We start from the raw sequence: 18739 nt of genomic DNA, 5'->3' as shown, positions 1-18739 counted from the left end.
CTTATGGTGTGACTTGCTTTATTTTTTGGCTCCTCATTTTGCTCCTCTGTAAAGCAGAAATGATGATGCTACCTTTTTCATGGTGATAAAATAAACTTACAAAGTGCCTAGTTAACAGCATATGCTCAATAAGTAAATATCACCATCACCACCATTACAACCTCTCTGTAATTATTTTGTTAAGTACACTGCAATTTCTGTTTATTCAGTCAGTGTGTCATGGAACCTCACAGCAGCCTGGGGAAGTAATGTAGGATAGCAGTGTTAACCCCCTTTTACAGATGAGGAAACCAGAAAGCAAAGAAGTAAAATGACTTGCCTGGCTTCACACACATCACAAGGGACAAAGATGCCTATTTAATCTGCCTTCGGTCATGCAGCCTGTTTTCTTGTATATCTTAGTATGTTCACCCTACACACAGTGCTCAGAAAAGGACCGTGGGTAGGTAGATACTCAAAGAATTTCAGTTTCTCGTTTGATTTTTCCATAAGCTAGGGACTCTGCTGTTTTCCCCTATCTCTCTAAGAGATTTATTTTCCATTCTATAAGCACCCCAAATTGCAAATATTTTTCCACACCCTATTCAGATGCCCATTCGGGCGACCAAGGAGCCCATCCTAGTTTCAAAGGCATGCCAAGGGCCCTTCTGCTGTCAGGATTAGGTAGGTAGAAGTCAGCAAAGGCTGCTAACTTTGCTAATTGAACAGAAGTTGTGGCGGCTGCGCTGTGTGCTGTCCATGGTCCTGGAACTGCCACCTTTGCTCAACAAGGGCAACGAAATCCTTGTTTTTGCTACAGTCTTCAACCTTGGCCGACAGATGCACTGGGAATAGATTCTGATTTGAGAAACTAGTTGATAATTCCCTGCAAATTGGTCTGTCATGCTTTTTAAGGTTTGTGTGTTCATGGAAAACAGTTTTTAAATTTGCTTTGTGTGTGGATGTGCTCTCTGGCGTCCCCCTCGACTCCTCCAAAGTGTCACAAATGACTTTCCTTGAATTTACCAATTTGCAGGATTAATGTGCTTCTCTCTAGACACCTGTGCCCTAGATAGATTCCAGCCAGCATAACTGTTTCCATTCCTAAACTGTGACCTGTTTTGCAGGCAAAAGAGGCCTGGGTTTTAGGTCACTCCCAATAGGGGCATCCAGCGTGCAAGCTAACTCTTGGCCTTGTTTTATCATGCAGCTGTGTGGAGGAGTACAAGCTGGCTCCTGATGGAAAGTCCTGCCTCATGCTCTCAGATGTCTGCGAGGGCCCCAAGTGCCTCAAGCCTGACTCCAAGTTCAACGACACCCTCTTTGGAGAGATGCTACATGGTTACAACAACCGGACCCAGCATGTGAACCAAGGCCAAGTCTTCCAGATGACGTTTAGGTAAGGGGCAGACACCTGCACTTCACCAGTCAAGTCGCTGACCCAGAACCTGGGTGGGGGAGGGAGCCATGGGCATGTGGGGTAGAGGCCTGGTGCGCCGGTCAGCATCTCCTAGACTCACAAGTGCCTGTGCACAAGGTGACAGAAGGTGGCAGAATCTATTCTCTGGAGTTCCTCTTCCACTGACCAAAGCCTTTGTCTACCCCATCCTCCCACTTTCTAACTCTCCACATATTTTCATTTCAATCTTAAATCATCCTACAAGTATAGTTAATGGAATTTTTAATGTAATTAATCTTCCCATCTATTAAAAAGTATCTTATGTAGGCTATTCAGGCAGTTCAAAAATAAAGACATTTAATGAAGTAGAAAATAAAATTCCCATCATCCAGAAATAGCCAGAATTAATATTTTCTTGAACATTCCTAAAACACCTCTCTCTCTTTCTCAATCTGTATGTCAATGAGTACACAAACACACAAACATGCCAACTCTCAGGAAAGCTGTTTAGAAATTGCTGTTTTTTTCTCATTGGTATGTCAAATACCTCTTTCCTTGTTAATAAATACAGACATACATGTGAAATTAAAAGATGAGAGTGTTCCTATATGAGAATAAACAGGAAAGCAACTGGGTTGTCCAAATTATATGAAGATTAGACATGCAGTCTAATTGGGAAAGTCTTCCTGGGAGAGTTGAAGGAACTGGGGCTGTCGTTTCTGGAGATGAGAGGCCTTCAGTGGGATTTATTCATGCATCAAAATCTGAAAGCCATAAGACGATAGCATGAGAACTGTCCCATATGTAAGAAATGTTTATCTTTTAAAAAAATATGTATGTAGTTTTAGACAGTTTTGCATTAAAATGTAATAGGATATTATCACAAAGAAAGCTTCACCTATCGTTTGCGGTCATGTCAACAGAAGTCAGAACTGGTAAGAAACATCACCATCAGAATCATCCTCATCCTGCCAAATAGTTAATAATTGTTGCTTGTAGGAGTGGTAATACTAGCTACTATTTACTAAGAAATACTGTATGCCATGGAGTAGGAAATGGCAACCCACTCCAGTATTCCTGCCTGGAGAAGCTTATGGACAGTGGAGCTGGTGGGCTACAGTCCATGGAATCACCTGGAGTCGGACGTGACTGAGCGCCTGACACGCACTGTGTGTCAAGCTCCTTACTAAGTATTTTAAGAGCAATGATAGCCACGAACATTAAGTTAGCATGTGCTGTGGGCATTCTAGCACTTTCCACCCACTGATTTATGTCATCCTCACCATGGCCCTGTGAAGTAGAGGCTGTTATCATCCTCTTTATACAGATAAGAAGTGGCAGTGTTAAGTAACTTTCCCACATCCCCCTGATGGGAAGTTAAAGAGCCAGGACAGTGCAATTACCACTTTACAATTAAACCCTTTTGAGATACCATGGCCTCCATTTTGCAGTTGAAAATTCTCAATAACAGAGAGGTAAACTGACTGTCTCAAGGTCACCATCTAGTGAGAGGGAAAGTAAGGATTCAGATGTATATCTGACTGACTCCCCAGCCCTGGGCTTATCTTCTAATCCAACATGTCACATCACTTCCCATTTTATAGAACCGGAATGAAAATGTGAATCCCCTGAACTGTTCATCTGTGTCGCTGTCACATGCTTTTGAGCACCTGCAGTGTCCCACCTACCATGCTGGTTACTTGGAACACAATGGGAGATGAGATAAAAATGGCTTTAGACGTCGTGGTGTTTAGATACAGTGTGCATGTGTGTGTGGCATGCAATCTTAAGTACTTAATTTATAGCAAGTATTGTGAAGTAAAAATACAGTGTTCCAGGAAATCAATTAACAGTGGGATCTAATTTAGTTAGAGAGAGTGAGGGGTGGGTACATCCATTGGATTAGAAAGCAATAAGAAGGCTCACAGTCTAGTTTCCAGGGGAAGTGTTATTTAACTAATACCTGGAAGATGAGTGGGAGTTAGCACTGGAAAAGTTTTCAAGCAGAGACAGATGTTCTAAGAGGGAAAGGAACTTGACTGACTTCAGGAAATGAAGAATCTGGTGTGGTTGAAGCTGAGAAAGTAGGGAGGAGTAGTGGGAGGTGAAGGCAGAGTGGTAAGCAATGGCAGATTGTGGGGATCTTGCAGGCTAAGGCTTTACTGTAACAGTAAAGAGGGAAACTCTTAAATGGATAAATGAGGGGGGTATGTCATGATTGCATTGCATTTTTTCAACTTTATGGTAGCTGTGTGGGGAGTAGGTTGCGATGAGAGTGGAAAGGGAGATGGTGGAATGAGATCGACCAGGTGTCTATTATAGAAGCCACATGAGAATGTTAGCAGTTTTAAGCCAGGATGACAGGAATAAAATTGAGAAAGGAGATTTGGGGATATAGTTGAGTGGGATAATGGACAAGGGCTGGGGAGCAGTTTCAGGCAAAGGGTGAGGTTGAGGGAGGAGTCAAGGGTGATAGAAGTGACTGGCAGTCTCACAACAATTTAATGCAGAATTGAGTTCTCCAACTCCCAGTAATGTTCTTTCTACCACCCAGATGCTCAAGCCAAGACGGATGGCACTCGATCAGAAAAACCCTGAGAGATATTTAAGGGCAATCTGGATGAGCTTCTCAATTCTGAGACTCTAGAATCTTGATTTTCTATCGTTTTAATAGTCTATGAAACCCTGTGTTGAGCATGATGATGGGTAGAATAATGTTGCCTGGAATCGAAAGGAAAAAATCAACTGCCCCTCACCTTCAAGGAAGGAATCTACAAATGTGCAAGAAGACACCCACACAATTAGAAAACAAATATGTGAAAATTGGATTTGCAAAGATATGTTCCAGGGAATGCCAGTGGTTTTCAGAGTTCCCATCTGAAGACTTTCAAAAGAAATTAGAAGGAATAAAAAAGGGCTTCATTAAGGACAAGGCTTATGAACTGGAGTTTGAAGTGATGACAAAGACTAGTGCTTCCTGGGAGGGAGAAGAGCTATAGTCCTTTTCCTGTCCAGGAAGGAACATGCAGAAGCCTGGATATATTGATGAGAGGAGAGGGAGAGATAGGAAAGCAAATCTCCAGATTGACTCAGCTCCAAAACCCAGCCCTATCCATGGCCAGCAGAGTCTTTCTGCCTCATCTTTTAATAGTGGTGTTTTACCATATCCCAGTCAGTGTGATATGGGCATATTGCTTGTTTTATGTAGTTTGATTTCTCATAGCAACCATCAGAGTGACTGGCATGTGATACATGATCAAATCCACAAGTTCCCACTCTCAAGGGTGAAGATTAGCTTGGTCAAAATGAAGGACACAGATTGGGAAGTAAGGTCCTGGATCCTGAAGGGGCATCCTGGAATCTCAGGATCTCATTTGCATGTGGGGAAGGGCCTTGGCTAAGGTCACAAACAAGTCATTTGAGAACTGGCCTTTGAACTCAGATCTCCTGATTATCCAGCAGGCATGCCTTCCCCCTATCATTAGACTGGTTGATAAGAGAGAGCTTGGCTCCTTGAAGGCTGATCTGGGAGTTTCTGGGCTCACATGGAATTTTATCCCCATCAGGAGTCTTCCTTCTGCCTCAAACACTCTGTTTATTGTTCCCTTCAGTCTTGGGTTATCCCTGAATAGCTAGGGCCAGTTCACCCTGATTTGCTCATGGAAGGGAGTATAGTGAACAGGTCACACTCTTCTCTTTTGACAACAGCCTCCAGATTTAGGGAACTCCCTAGACTCCCATTATATTAGAATAGCCCATTTCACTTCAGCTCACTCATCCTTGGCTTCAGTTAAACTTTCTTTGCAATTATTTCTGTCCCCAGACCATGTCGCCACTTGGAGCCCCACACTAAGGCGGTCGACTTCCCTCTGTGGGAAGGTGAGTGGCTTCTAATGAGTCTAAATTTATCTCTTTCAAAAGTCTCCTTTCCTGAGCCCCAGATAAGGAGGAGCTGCGGCTCTTTGTCCTTCAGGTTCCAGAAGGCAGGCCTGTACGGCTTTTCAGCACCAAAGCCTGTTGGCATTTCTCTCCTGCCCTTCATCCTTCCCTCCCTCCTTCAAGTAATCTCCGGTCCAGCCCTCCAGAGTAACCAGCAGGCACCCCACCAGTCGTCTTCCCATATGTCCCATTTCCTGACAGCTGCCTAGCCTGGCCTGCAATTTCAAACTCCCTCCCAGTTGCAGACTCTGCTCTGTGGCAGTCTCAGTGCGGCTTTGTACCCCCACCCCCTGCCCCCACCTGGATGCCCACACCTAGCAACTGCTGACGGAGACAGGTCTGCTTCTCATGTCCTCTCTCGAATCTCTGAAAGCACAACCTGGATTTCTGCTTTACAGAAGTCTTGCATTTCAAGTTTCTGAACTGGGCAAGGTCTTAAAGATCGACAGATGTTCACCCCTTATCGTGTAGCTGGGGAAACTGAGGCCCAGGGATGGATATTATTTATCCAGTGCTTGTCATGATTGGAGAAGGAAATGACAACCCACTCCAGTACTCTTGCCTGTAAAATCCCATGGGCTACAGTCCATGGGGTCACAGAGTCGGACATGACTGGGCAACTTCACTTTGTCATTATTTGGGGCCCCTCTGAGACTGAAAGTTTGAGTCTGTGACTCCCAAACCACTGTTCTCCTGACCTCTGGTTCTGTTACAAGTGATGTAGGTCACTTCTTCATGTCCCCATGTTAGCACGTGGTAAGAAGGGCCACCTGCTTCACTCCGCTTCTAGCAGAGGACTGCTTCTAGTGAGGATGTGGCTGCCCTTGGGGGCTGCCAGACTCATAATGCAGAGAAGGCAATGGCACCCCACTCCAGTACTTTTGCCTGGAAAATCTCATGGACGGAGGAGCCTGCTAGGCTGCAGTCCATGGGGTCGCTAAGAGTTGGACACGACTGGGCGACTTCACTTTCACTTTTCACTTTCACACATTGGAGAAGGAAATGGCAACCCACTCCAGTGTTCTTGCCTGGAGAATCCCAGGGACAGGGGAGCCTGGTGGGCTGCCATCTGTGGGGTCGCACAGAGTTGGACATGACTGAAGCGACTTAGCAGCAGCAGCAGCAGACTCATAATGAAGGAGGGATTTTAGGCAAACCCCACTTCCATAGACGTGACTCTGCAGGAACCTGACCCCCTTCCTAGCCACCTCCTAGGTTGTCGCATGTAGAATGCAGCTCATCTCGGAGAGGAGCACGTGGAGAGTTTAGGACCTGACACGTCCAGGAATCACCCGCTATGTGGGAGGATGAAGTAGGGTGAGAGTGATAAGGAGAAGCAGGCAGAGGGACAAAGCAGAGTCATGGAGAGAGAATTAAGTGGGAATCAGAGTGACAGAAGGAGGGACTAAGGCACAGAAAGGGTTAAAGAGATACAGAGGATTAACAAGGGCTAAAGAGATGAGTAGTTAAATGGTGAAAGGTGAAGGAGTTAGGGAGGCGTGAAAGATGAAAGGCTTAAAGGAGAGCTGAAATGATAGAGAAAAGGACAGACTAAAGTCACAATATCATTTACTCCCAGGAGGGAGTAAGTGTTGTTTTAAGAGTCTGGATGGTGTTAAGAGAGAGCTCTGGATTAGGAATCAGGTTCAGATGGATTATGAAAGCACATGAAAGCCTTTGGTAAAATGCCAAGTTCTGAGGAAATGTGAAAAGTCAAATATCTCACCTCTGAATTGCCCCCAAACTCAGAAAATGATGCTAAGCTTCGCTGTTTCTAATCCCTTCTGGTGAACTCTGTTGGTCGTAATGACCCTTGCAGGCTCACCTTCAGAATTCTCTCCCCTCAACTCTTGATGAGGAGGAGCCTGGCAGAGACTGTCGGAATGAAAGAAACTCACAGGAGCTTGGTGGTGGTGGTTGTTTCATTTGTTGGTTTGTATTTTACTTCCCCCTTCTCTCCCATCCTTATTCATTCTGCCTCATTTTTATTATAAAGAAAGGTCAACTTCGGTTATAGGTGGCAGAAATTTAGATAAACATCAGTCAAGGACTATTATTGAGGCTGGAGTCTCAGAAGTTGCAGCGAGGAGAAATTGCTTTGGGAATGGGGGCTGAGCAAATACAATGGTACATTTTTCAAATGCCTCATCAAAAAGAAGATGGTTCTGCCAGCCGCAGACACTGGCTCATAGGCCTTCCCAAATGACCTCCAGAGAGTGTAAGGAGCTCATGAAAGATTTACTAGAAAGGCTGTTTCTAGTCTGGGTTGCTTATCAGACATGCATGCTGTACAGATGAATAAGATGACAATTTGGGTAAGATGTGGCATTCAGGATGAAGCACCACCAACCCACGCCTGGTGAAGCAGAAGGATTTTCTTAAAAGATTTGAGGAAAGCTGGCTTTCACTTGTGGCGCCCACTTGTTCCCCCGCTGAAGGTCCTGAGTCACGTCTTATTAAGTGGCTCCAAAGCTATGGTTTCTCTGCTGCCTTCCTGGGACATGGTTAATTGTACATGCTGCTCTTGATCATTCCCTGTTCCCTACTCTTTAATCATGTGCGTACTTTTTTATTTGCCAGGTCCTATACTACATTCTCTATGTTTTCTCGCTTAATCTTTCCAAGACCTGTTGCGAAGTAGCCCTTGACAACTTGGTTTTACAAAAAAAAGAAAAAGAAATGAATATGTCAGTCAGACTGCATTATACTGTGTCTTGGTAACACATGATTTCAAAACCTCAGAGGCATCACAGAAAATTCTGTGTGTTGCTCATACCACACACTCTGGAGAGAATCACAGCAGTTGTGCTCATTCTGGTGTTTGGGAATCTGGACTGACAGAACATTATCTTCATGTGCTTCCATGAATGCTGTCATAGTGGGGATGGAACTTGGCTTCCCTACTGCCTCCTAGAGGGCACATTCTGCTCACACTCCTTTGGGCACCTTAAGTCTTATGGTCATGGTGCAGAGACCCAGAAATATGTGGGACATCAATACTGTTCACCACACTGAGGTTCAGAGATGTTAGGCTACCTAGCCTGATAGTCATACAGCTAAACCAAAGCCCACTCAGCAGTGCTGCCTCCCAGACTCCCAGGATGCTCCTACTTCATTTCAACCCCTTGAAAACTATAATTAGACTTCTGTTCTCTTGTCAATTTTCTTCATTCAATTCACAAAGAACCATAGACTTTATAGATGGGAGAACTTTGGAGAACAGTTTGTATAAACCCCTCCATTTGTCAGTGAGGTGCCTGAGGGAATTTAAGTGAATTACCTAAAATCACATGTAACTAGTGAATGAATAAGCCAGGCCTCCAACCCCCAGTCTCTTGGGCTTCTCTGTATTCACTCACAAGATTTAGGTATATAGTATCCACCTCCTCCACTGTACAGATGGTACCACCAAGGCCAAGGTTCCATAAAGAATTAACAGCAGAGCCAGGCCTGGAAGCTGTTTTTCTGCACTCTTAGGCCTGAGTGTTTTGTAATATACCACAATCTTATTGTAAAAAGAAAAAAAAAGCAAAGGAGGTAGGTAGTGGAGAAATTATCAATTAAAAGTAGCATAGCTTTTGATTTTCAAGGACATTCCCAAGCCTCTCTATTTAGTAACATTCTAGCTCTTGGTGAAATCTTCAAATGACCACCTAGAGACACAGCTATGTGCTGCCTTCTCTGGGGGATTGATGGTGAGATCTTGGAAGTGGACTGAGGGACAGAACTTGGTGGCTGGATCACAAGAGTCCCAAGGGCTGTTTTCCCTGGGGTCCTCACTGCTTGGCTGGCTGTGAAGAGTCTCCTTTCTGTGTCCCCATTTTTCCAAGGTTTACTAACGTCAGGCCTGACATGTCAGTGTGTACCTTAGGTGAGAAGGTCTTCATTCCTGTTCTGCCACTTCCTGGTGATCACTCTTGGCTATTCTCTCCTTCTGATTCCTGTTGTCCCTTCTGTATATTAAGGAGAGGGCAGAGCTCAGGTGAAGACTGAGGGCTTCTGACCTAGATAGAATATAGCACTTTTTTTACTCAGCTTCATAGCTAGTGAAATCTTTCCTGCTCCTCTGATCATAAGAATCACCTTGCGCTGTTCTGAGACCCACCAATCAATTTTCTTTCCCCAGATAAGGGACCTGGGAAAATGAATTTCCACTGTATCCCAAGGTGGTTCACATGACCTACCAATCTGGGGATGCTGTTGTTATTTAGTTGCTAAGTTGTGTCCAACTCTGTGACCCCATGGACTGCAGCACGCCAGGCTTCCCTGTCCTTCACTATCTCTAAGAGTTTGCTCAAATTCATGTCCACTGAGTCCATGATGCTATCTAACCATCTCATCCTCTGCCACCCCCTTTTCCTCCTGCCCTCAATCTTTCCCAGCATCAGGGTCTTTTCCAGTGAATGGGCTCTTTGCATCAGGTGGCCAAAGTATTGGAGCTTCAGCTTCAGCATCAGTCCTTCCAATGAATATTCAGGGTTGATTTCCTTTAGGATTGATTGGTTGGATCTCCTTGCAGTTCAAAGGACTCTCAAGAGTCTTCTCCAGCACCACAGTTCAAAAGCATCAGTTCTTCATTGCAGAGCCTTCTTGAGGGTCCAGCTCCCACATCTGTACATGGCTACTGGAAAACGCATAGCTTTGACTATGTGGACCTTTGTCAGCAAAGTGATGTCTTGGCTTTGTAATATGCTGTCTAGTTTTCTCATAGCTTTCCTTTCAAGGAACAAGCATCTTAATTTCATGGCTGCATATCTAAGATGCCAGGTTCTAGAGTCTGAGTCCTAACTTGCCACTTGTCAATGGTCTGACCTTGGGTGCATTAGTTCATTAAGCTCACCTTTCTCATCTCTACATTAGGAATAATAACAAGACCCACTTCCTGGTGATACTGTGATGATTAAATGAGATTGACCCCTGTTTTGTTCCTATTCTAAGCAGATGGGGAGGACCGTGGTGCCACAGCAAGTGGCCAAATCAGTAACTAAAGAGGAGTCTTAGGCAAATGCCATCCTTGTGTGCACAGTTCTGCAGGCACGTGATCCCATTCTTGGCTGTGATTCAACACAAGGTGTCAGGGTGACACCACGAGAAGGAACAGCATCCGAATCCCACACCTGCCATTTCCTGGCTGTGTGACTTTGAACTTATCTCTTAATCTCTCTGAACTGCAAGATCTTCAACAGTGAAAGTGGGTTTTACCCCCAAGATATCCTCAAAGAGCTATTTGTTGTTCAGTTGCTAAGCCAGCTTTTTCATTCTCCTCTTTCACTTTCATCAAGAGACTCTTTAGTTCCTCTTCATTTTCTGCCATTAATGTGGTATCATCTGCATATCTGAAGTTGTTGATATTTCTCCCAGCAATATTGATTCCAGTTTGTGCTTCATTCAGCCTGGCATTCCGCATGATGTACTCTACATATAAGTTAAATAAGCAGGGTGACAATATACAGCCTTGACATACTCCTTTCCCAATTCTAAACCAGTTTGTTGTTCCATGTCTGGTTCTAACTGTTGCTTCTTGATCTGCATACAGGTTTCTCAGGAGACAGGTCTGGTGGTCTGGTATTCCCATCTCTCTAAGAATTTTCCACAGTTTGTTGTGATCCACACAAAGGCTTTAGCGTAGTCAGTGAAGCAGAAGTAGATGTATTTTTCTGGAATTCTCTTGCTTTTTCTATGATCCAGCATATGTTGGCAATTTGATCTCTGGTTCGTCTGCCTTTTCTAAATCCAGGTTGAACATCTGGAAGTTCTCAGTTCACGTACTGCTGAAGCCTAGCTTGAAGGATTTTGGGGATAATCTTACTAGTATCATGTGAAAAGAGCTATCGTAGGGATTTAAAAAGCTAATAAGCAAGGTCCTAGATGCAGTAGGCTTTCAGTAAACGTGGTTTTCTCTTCTTCCAATTGCATTCCTTTCCCCGCAATTCCAAAAGCCATGCTGTAGATGAAGATGTTTTCTGGGGCATTCCCTCAGATCTCATCTCTGGACTGGAGTCATGGTCATCCTCCCAACTTCTTCCAACTAACCTCTACAGGTGTTTTGGTGAATACATTGCTTTGGTGAAATGCCCAGCACAGAGATAGAAATATAGCCCTTCATGCTTGCTCCATGGGCCTGTTGGAGGTAGACAGTTCAGCCAGCAGTGTGAGATGGGGTAGCAGCCAAGGTCACCTTCTTGTGGGGGTATTTATCCAGCCTCTGCAAAGATAAATCTAGCCGATGTGCTGTATCACCCCCGTCCTATAGGATAGCCCCCTTTGTTTCTGTCTGAATGACCTACAGTAAAATATATATAAATAGAAATGTGAAATTTAGATGCTCATGTGTGCCCCATGTGGAACTTGATAACCCGGGCCGAGATCCAAAAGTTCCAGAACTACGTTTATCTACCTCCTCTGGGGTGATATTAAAAATATTTAATGAATGGCATAGAATTGGCTTTGACCAATTGAAAAGGATGTCTGTCCCAAGAGAACGAAGGTTCAGCAGGAAACCCTACTGGACCCTCGATCAGTCTTGATCACAACCAGCTTTTCTGATTTTCTCCCCCTTCTCTCAACTCATCACATGTTCTGGTATGTTTCTCGATGCCTTTAAGCATGATTGATATTGTAAAGCTATTCTTTTCTTTTTGCAGCTGGTTTCTGAGGGGCATAGGCAGATATTCCTCTTGTGGCACATGTGAACAGAGCAGGCTGCCTGTTCCATGAGAAAACTGAAGCTTAGAAAAGGGAGCTGTGGCTTCCATGGTGCCATGTGCCGATGGTCTGAAACCATATGATCGTCAAAGAACAGGAAACCAAATAATAGCTCATCATCTTCATCATACCCGAAGCCTCCATCTAAAGATAGGACTTTCCCATATGTCTGCTTAGAGCCAGGACTCAGCACACAAGAAATGTGCCAGTGTTTCTCAAACCCTTCCGTGCACAAAGATGTCAGGGGGTCCTGCTAAAACACAGGCTCTGGTTGGGTTGTGGGGAAGGCCTGAGACTCTGCATTTCAAATGAACTCCTGGGTCTGAGGACCAGTTTGAATAGCAGACTGTTAAGCTGGACTTTATGCTAAATGTGATGTCAGGTTAGGCCTGAGGCTGGAGAAGGATGGCTGCCCCTCCACTTACCTGTTTGAAAGCAGCAACTGAGTCCCAAGACCATTGGTGCTGGGATACCACGGAGTCCCAAAGGAGTCTCCCCCTAGAGTGACCAAGTGCAGGGATGGTTTTGGACTTGCAGCAGCCGGGGTGGACAGTGCTGTCCTGCAATTCAAGAGGCCCCTAGTGCATAATGCAGCATAATTCATTCTCTACATCTGTTTGTCGGCTCTGCTCACTGATGGGTACAGGGATGCTGAGCATCAGTACCAGTGGGGGAGGCACTAATCTTGTCTCCAGTGTCCTGAAGCTGCAGTTGGGTGCCCACATCTGAGTCCCCTCCATCTGCCCGCTCTACAGTTCCAGCCATCATCAGATGCCGTGGAAAATACTTTCCAGTGGAGAGCTGAGCTGCAGTCTGCCTTAGATCAGAGGTAGAAGTCAGACTCCTTGAAAATCCGTGAGAAATCCATTTGGGAAGGGACATTAGTCTGGGCAAAGCTTTATTATTCTTAAGTGCTGAGACCAAAATCTCATACCGTCAACACTCATTAGTTTAATTGGGGACAGAAAGAGAGTAGTAAAATTAAGACCTAGTGGAAGATGCTTTTTATTTATTTATTTTTGTGGGGAGCTGGGAATTGCAATCCATTTTTAAACAAGGCCTCTCCAATCTCCCTCCCTAATTATAGAAAGAGAAGAAAGAAGAATAGCTGCTTTATTTTTAAAAAACATTTTATTGTCACTGGTCACATTGCTAAATATATCACGCGTGGTCATTTTATGAGGAAAACAAATTATACACAGCGTATTTTGAATTCTCCGACTACCCTGAAGGTACATCTCTTGTCTGCAAAAGGTGCTGAAACAGCCAGGTCCATTTCACTTCTCTTTCCAGTTTTCTACTCAACCTCCCCCTCGTTTTGGTTTTGTTTTTAACTTTTAAAATCCCTGACTACATTCTTTTTTTCTTGGAGGGGGATACTTATTGGGACCACTGAGGCATCTGAACCAGAGAGAGTTTTTAAGGAACCAGTTTCATTACACTCGGAGGCAGGCAGTAACTCAGGCTGGTCTGAGTACTCAGAAGGAAAAGTCGGTAGGGAAGCTTCGGAGCAGATAAGGATAGATTGTAATTAGCACAGTAATTGTAATTAGCAGAGCAATTGTAATTAGCACAGTGATTGTTTGTTCATAATGGGTGCTTCCAAAGTGACTCCAGGCAGTTTGTTCTCTTAAGTGTCTTCTGCCATTTCCCCGGTGATCTTGTTTACACTGCTAATGTACTAATGTGCTTAGCAATCTCTTTTATAAATAAACACTCCGAAGGTACAAGCCAACCCAGCCCCTGGCCAAGCATTATACATCCTTAATTAATGGAGTCCACAGCACTGAAAATTTACTATATTTGCATTATGCTAAGGCAATGCCTGTATATTACTCTCTGAAGAAATCACACTTCAGAAGTCATTTGTTACTGTTATTGTCATTCTGCTAATTATGTGAGGGAATGGGGTGTCGCCACAGGACTGCACTTGAGGTCAGAGATTGCAGTCCTGGCTTTACTACTTATTCTGATTTGTTATTTAATAGGTTTTCATTAAACGACACCTCTGATGCGTTGTGCGTGGGGGATGAAAAGACAGAGCTAGGCAAGGTCCCTACTCTGATGTAAATGGACCGCTGGCCCAGCCTTGGTGTCCTAAGCAGCAGGGAAGACTTCCTGAGATGCTAGCTGAAACCTGGAGGATGTGATGAACAGTGAGCTATGTGGGAGAGTGCTCCAGGCAAGTAAAGGCACAGAACGTCAGCAGATACGAACATCAGGGTGGATCATGAAGAGGGTGCGGGGATGGGATAGTAGAAATAAACCATGATGAACCATGGACCTTCGATCAGGAAGGGTTATTTAAGCACCACAATAATGGGGCCATTACTGGCTGTGAGACTCTGCACGGTCTTCTAACCTTTCTGAGCCCAGACTGCTCACCACTAAATCAGGGAACATAATAATACCAATCCCACTGGAGAATTACGGTGGAGAGGGAGAGGTGATGAGAAAAGCCAGGTTAAAATGCTCTGCAAAGTGTAAAGACGTGTGCAAATGTTAGTGACATTTTCCTAACATGAATCTGAGCATCTGTGAGATACCACTCACTCCAAAATTATGTGCTGGAGTGTGCATCCTGGCACATTGGAGATCATGTGAGATGCAAATTCATCAGCATTCCTTTCTTTGTATTCCTTCCAGAGAAATGCAAAAGTAAATCTATTCTAAGCTCACATTAATAAGCCTACGCATGTGAATCAAGAAAATTAATTTTTAGGGAAATATTTCCATCTCAGGGAGATGCCCTGAATAGAAATGTATTTAGTAACAATTCAATGAAAGATACGATCACAGTTTATTAGATGTGAATTAATACAGAAAGCTCCAAGGGCAGTGGCTAGGGTTTTATGTAATATTACCACTGAAAAATTACTATTAATGATAATATAGTGAAACACCTCAAAGGTGGCTTTTAAGAGTCCAAAATGAGCATTTATTTTTATGTCTCATAAGATCCTCCGAGGAGCCCATTAAGTAGACAATTAATTAGCAGGCACATGCCAGGAGCTTATTGTGCAGGCATTTGGGTGCCCCAGTCCTGGTTAATTCAGTGTATCCCTAACCACTTTGAAAGAACCTTAACCTCGAATCAGCCAGCCACCTCTCCATCCCCCCACTGTGAATGTCCTAATTCTTTGACCTTGAAGCTATTTAGCTTGTTTTGAATGCTTTCCAGAGACAGAGGCAAGAGAAAGGATAAGAGGGATTGGTCTCCCTGGCCATCTCATAGCTGAGAGAACTAAAGCTATACCAAGGGACACCTTTCCAGTTTTCTGTTAATTAACAAACTACTTCCAAGGAGTTATTGAGGACCCAGTCACTGGAAAGACACAAGCCCAGAAGCCATACCAGCGTCTTGCAGCTGTACTTGCAAAGAAGGTAGAAACTCAGCTTGAAATTAAACTAAGCTGCAATTACATTCTCCTTCAGCCCTGTGATTCAATCAATTAATATACATTGAGTACTTATTATGTGCTAGGTTCTGGAGATGCAAGCTGAACAAGACTCACAGAGTTGAACATTAGTGTAAAGGGGAAAAGAATGTTCTTTTCCTTGGTGTTATCTCAAGTCTGTGCTTGTTAACTTTTTCCTTTCTCAAGGGTCTGGGATCCATCTCTGTGAAATATAATCGTCAGTGAAGAAAGCAGAGACATACATTGCAAATTCAGGAGTCATTGTCCTGGGTGGGGCATATCCCCTTTGTCCATCTCCCACTGAAGTCCCCCAATACCTTTCTACTCACTCACCCCAGCCTTAAAAAGGTTCCTGCTCTTTGTTTCAGTGAAATGGAGTTCAGACTTGTCACCCCTATTGCAGTAACCTTGAATAAGATCAGATTCAGATTGCTTTAGTTTTTTGTTTTTTTTTTCTCCTGATCCAGGATATCATCTAGTGCTCCATCAGAGCAAACTGGTCCTGGACAATGTCTGTAGTAGAGGAAGACTTTATTTGAGGCTGTTGCAATCAAGGGAGGGAGGTCTAGACTTGGTTGCACTGAAGCAAAGCTGAGGCTATGGGAGTGGAGAAGTCCTGAAGGGCTTCAGGGTGAGGGGGACCAGGGGGCTCTGCCTCACACAGTGCAGTGGTTTCTGAATTTGCAACTCTGTTGCTCTGCTTTTTTCATTGATGATTCCATTCGAAGAGATGACTCCCAGATCCTTGAGAAAGACATTCTTGGGTTATAAAACTGGCAAGAGGCTTTTTAAAAGATTTACATATCACAGGGCAGAGAAGGAATTTACAGTGATGAGTCGTCTGAAGGAAATGCTCTAAAAGAAGGAGTCAGGGACCCAGACCTGAAGAAGCAGCCTGCCTGAAGTCTGACCAAGCTGGGCAGACTGTAAGCCAGCTCAGCCATCGCCTTGCCTTCAGCTGTTCATCTCCTTAGGCTCCGCTTGGCTGGGACAGTTGGGCGGGCTCGTTGTTTTAACTGATTTTTTTTAATAGGCATTACATTTACAAAGTTTAAGGATAAAAACAATACAGAAGCCATCCACAGGGAGTTCAGTCTAGGGCTCTGTGATGACCTAGAGGGACGAGTTGGGGGGAAGGGAAGGAGGCTCAAAAGGGAAGCAATGCACCTATAATTATGGCTGATTTACATTGCTGCATGACAGAAACCAACGCAAAATGTAAAAATTAAAAAAATCCAGTGAGGAATGGAATTCCTTTCCATGTTTCTCTCTTTTCGTTTTCTGCTACCTCCTCCTCACTATTATTAGTTTCTTGGGTATTTTTCCAGTGGTTCTTTATATAAATTCAAACAAATAAGATTAAATACCGTTCTCCCTTTTCTGTCACAAAAGATGCATAAAATATATTGTTTTTTACGCATCCTCCCCACTTAGTTATATTTCTTAAAGATCTCTCCGCGGAAAATACATTTTTCAGCAGTAACACAAAGAACATTCTAATGTTGGGGGTTGGAATCCCACTGGTGAATACCACACCACTGTGGAAACACCAGGACCCCAGGGAGATGGGGAAACCTGGGCTGTGAGGGTGTGCGACTCCACTTCTTGGGCTGTTGGGCCTCACACAGATGATGCAGGTGCTGCCGCCTTTCTTGGCCTAATCTCTTCATATGTAAAATAAGCACCTTCCACCTCATTGTGTTGCTGTGAGAAAACTAAGATAAGAAATACAAGGAACCTGATCCTTGAATAAAAGTAACTGCAGTGGTAGTAGTAACAGTCATAGCAAGACCTATTATTATTAATAGTAATAATATATAGCGTTTACCCTCCACCAGGTACCACTGTATCTTCATTCCATCAACAATTAAATACCTGTTAGATGCCACTCATGGTTCTAGGGAACCAGGACTCAACAGAACAAAATGCATAAAAACCCTGCCCTCGTGTCCACATACCACATTTTCTTTATCCATTCATCTGCTGATGGACATTTAGGTTGATTCCATGGTTTGGTGGTTGTAAATAGTGCTGCAGGGAACATTGGGGTGCATGTGCCTTTTTGAATTATGGTTTTCTCAGGGTATGTGACCAGGAATGGGATTGTTGGGTCATATGGTAGTTTATTTCTAGTTTTTTGAAGAAATCTCCATGCTGTTTTCCACAGTGACTGTTTCAATTTACATTCCCACCAACAGTACAAGAAGCTCTCCTTTTCTCCACACCCTCTCCAGCATTTATTGTTTGTAGATTTTTTGATGATGGCCATTCTGACTGGTGTGAAGTGATACCTCATTGCCATTTGAATCTGCATTTCTCTAATAATTCTTGATGCCGATCATCTTTTTATGTGACTCTTGGACAACTATATGTCTTCTTTGGAGAAATGTCTATTTAGGGCTTCTGCACACTTTTTAATTGAGTTGTTTCTTCTTTTGATATTAAGCTGCATGAGCTACTTGAATATTTTGACATTTAATCCCTTACCAGTTGGGATTGACATGCATACACTACCCTGTGTAAAATAGCCAGCTAGTAGGAACTTGCTGTAGAGTACAGAGAGCTCAGCTTGGCGCTCTGTGATGACCTAGATGGGTGCGATGGTGGGTAGGGTGAGAGGGGGATTCAGAGGGGGGAGGTGTGTATGCATATAGCTGACTCACGATGTTGTACAGCAGAACCTAACACAACACTGTAAAGCAGTGAAAACAAACAGACAAGACCCCTGGCCTCATGAGTGATCGTCTAGTGTGGGAGATAACCAACAAATAAATATATATTATGTCAAGTGTATACACTGTGGAGGAAGTAGGAGCAGGAGGCTGGCGTGCGCTAGGCAGGGGATTCTACTTAATACAGGCTGGACAGGGAAGTCCTCTTTAGATAAGGTGACGTTCATGCACAGATCTTAACAAGTGAGGTGGTCAGTCTTGCAGATATATAGGGACAAGCTTCCAGGCAGAGGGCACAGCAAGTTCACAGACCCTTCACACATTCCATGAACAAAAAGGAGTCCAGAGGTGCATGGAAAGAAGTGAGAGAGCAGGCGAGTGGTAGGGGAAAGGGCTAGAAATAAAAAGGTAATGGATGTCAAGAGGGGCGGAGTGGCGGTTTGTAGAGGGCCCTGAGCCACATGGGTCCAGTACCTTGGATTTTACTCTGAGCGAGAAGAGAAAGAAGCCCACACATGGTCTGAGCAGAAGTGGGCTATAGTACCACTCACATTTTTAAAAGGCCACTCCATCTGGGGTGTGAAGAATCGACTTTGGTGGGCAGGGTGGAAGCACGGAAAGCAGTT

General features: G+C 44.0%; 1 protein-coding gene across 5 annotated transcripts in view; it reads left to right on the top strand.

The window, feature by feature from the left end:
• The window catches only part of ASTN2 (astrotactin 2), a 1056817-nt gene that overhangs the window by 692500 nt on the left and 345578 nt on the right, over positions 1–18739 (top strand). For all 5 annotated transcript variants that reach the window (XM_061426655.1, XM_061426656.1, XM_061426657.1 and 2 more), the window contains one exon: positions 1190–1378. In XM_061426655.1, the coding sequence (XP_061282639.1) occupies positions 1190–1378 (189 nt within the window). The remainder of the gene's footprint in view (positions 1–1189; positions 1379–18739) is intronic.

This window comes from Bos javanicus, chromosome 8 (genome assembly GCF_032452875.1).
Source record: "Bos javanicus breed banteng chromosome 8, ARS-OSU_banteng_1.0, whole genome shotgun sequence".
Taxonomy (NCBI): Eukaryota; Metazoa; Chordata; class Mammalia; order Artiodactyla; family Bovidae; genus Bos; species Bos javanicus.
Note: the sequence above shows the minus strand (reverse complement) of the source record. Positions and strands in the feature narration are given on the sequence as shown.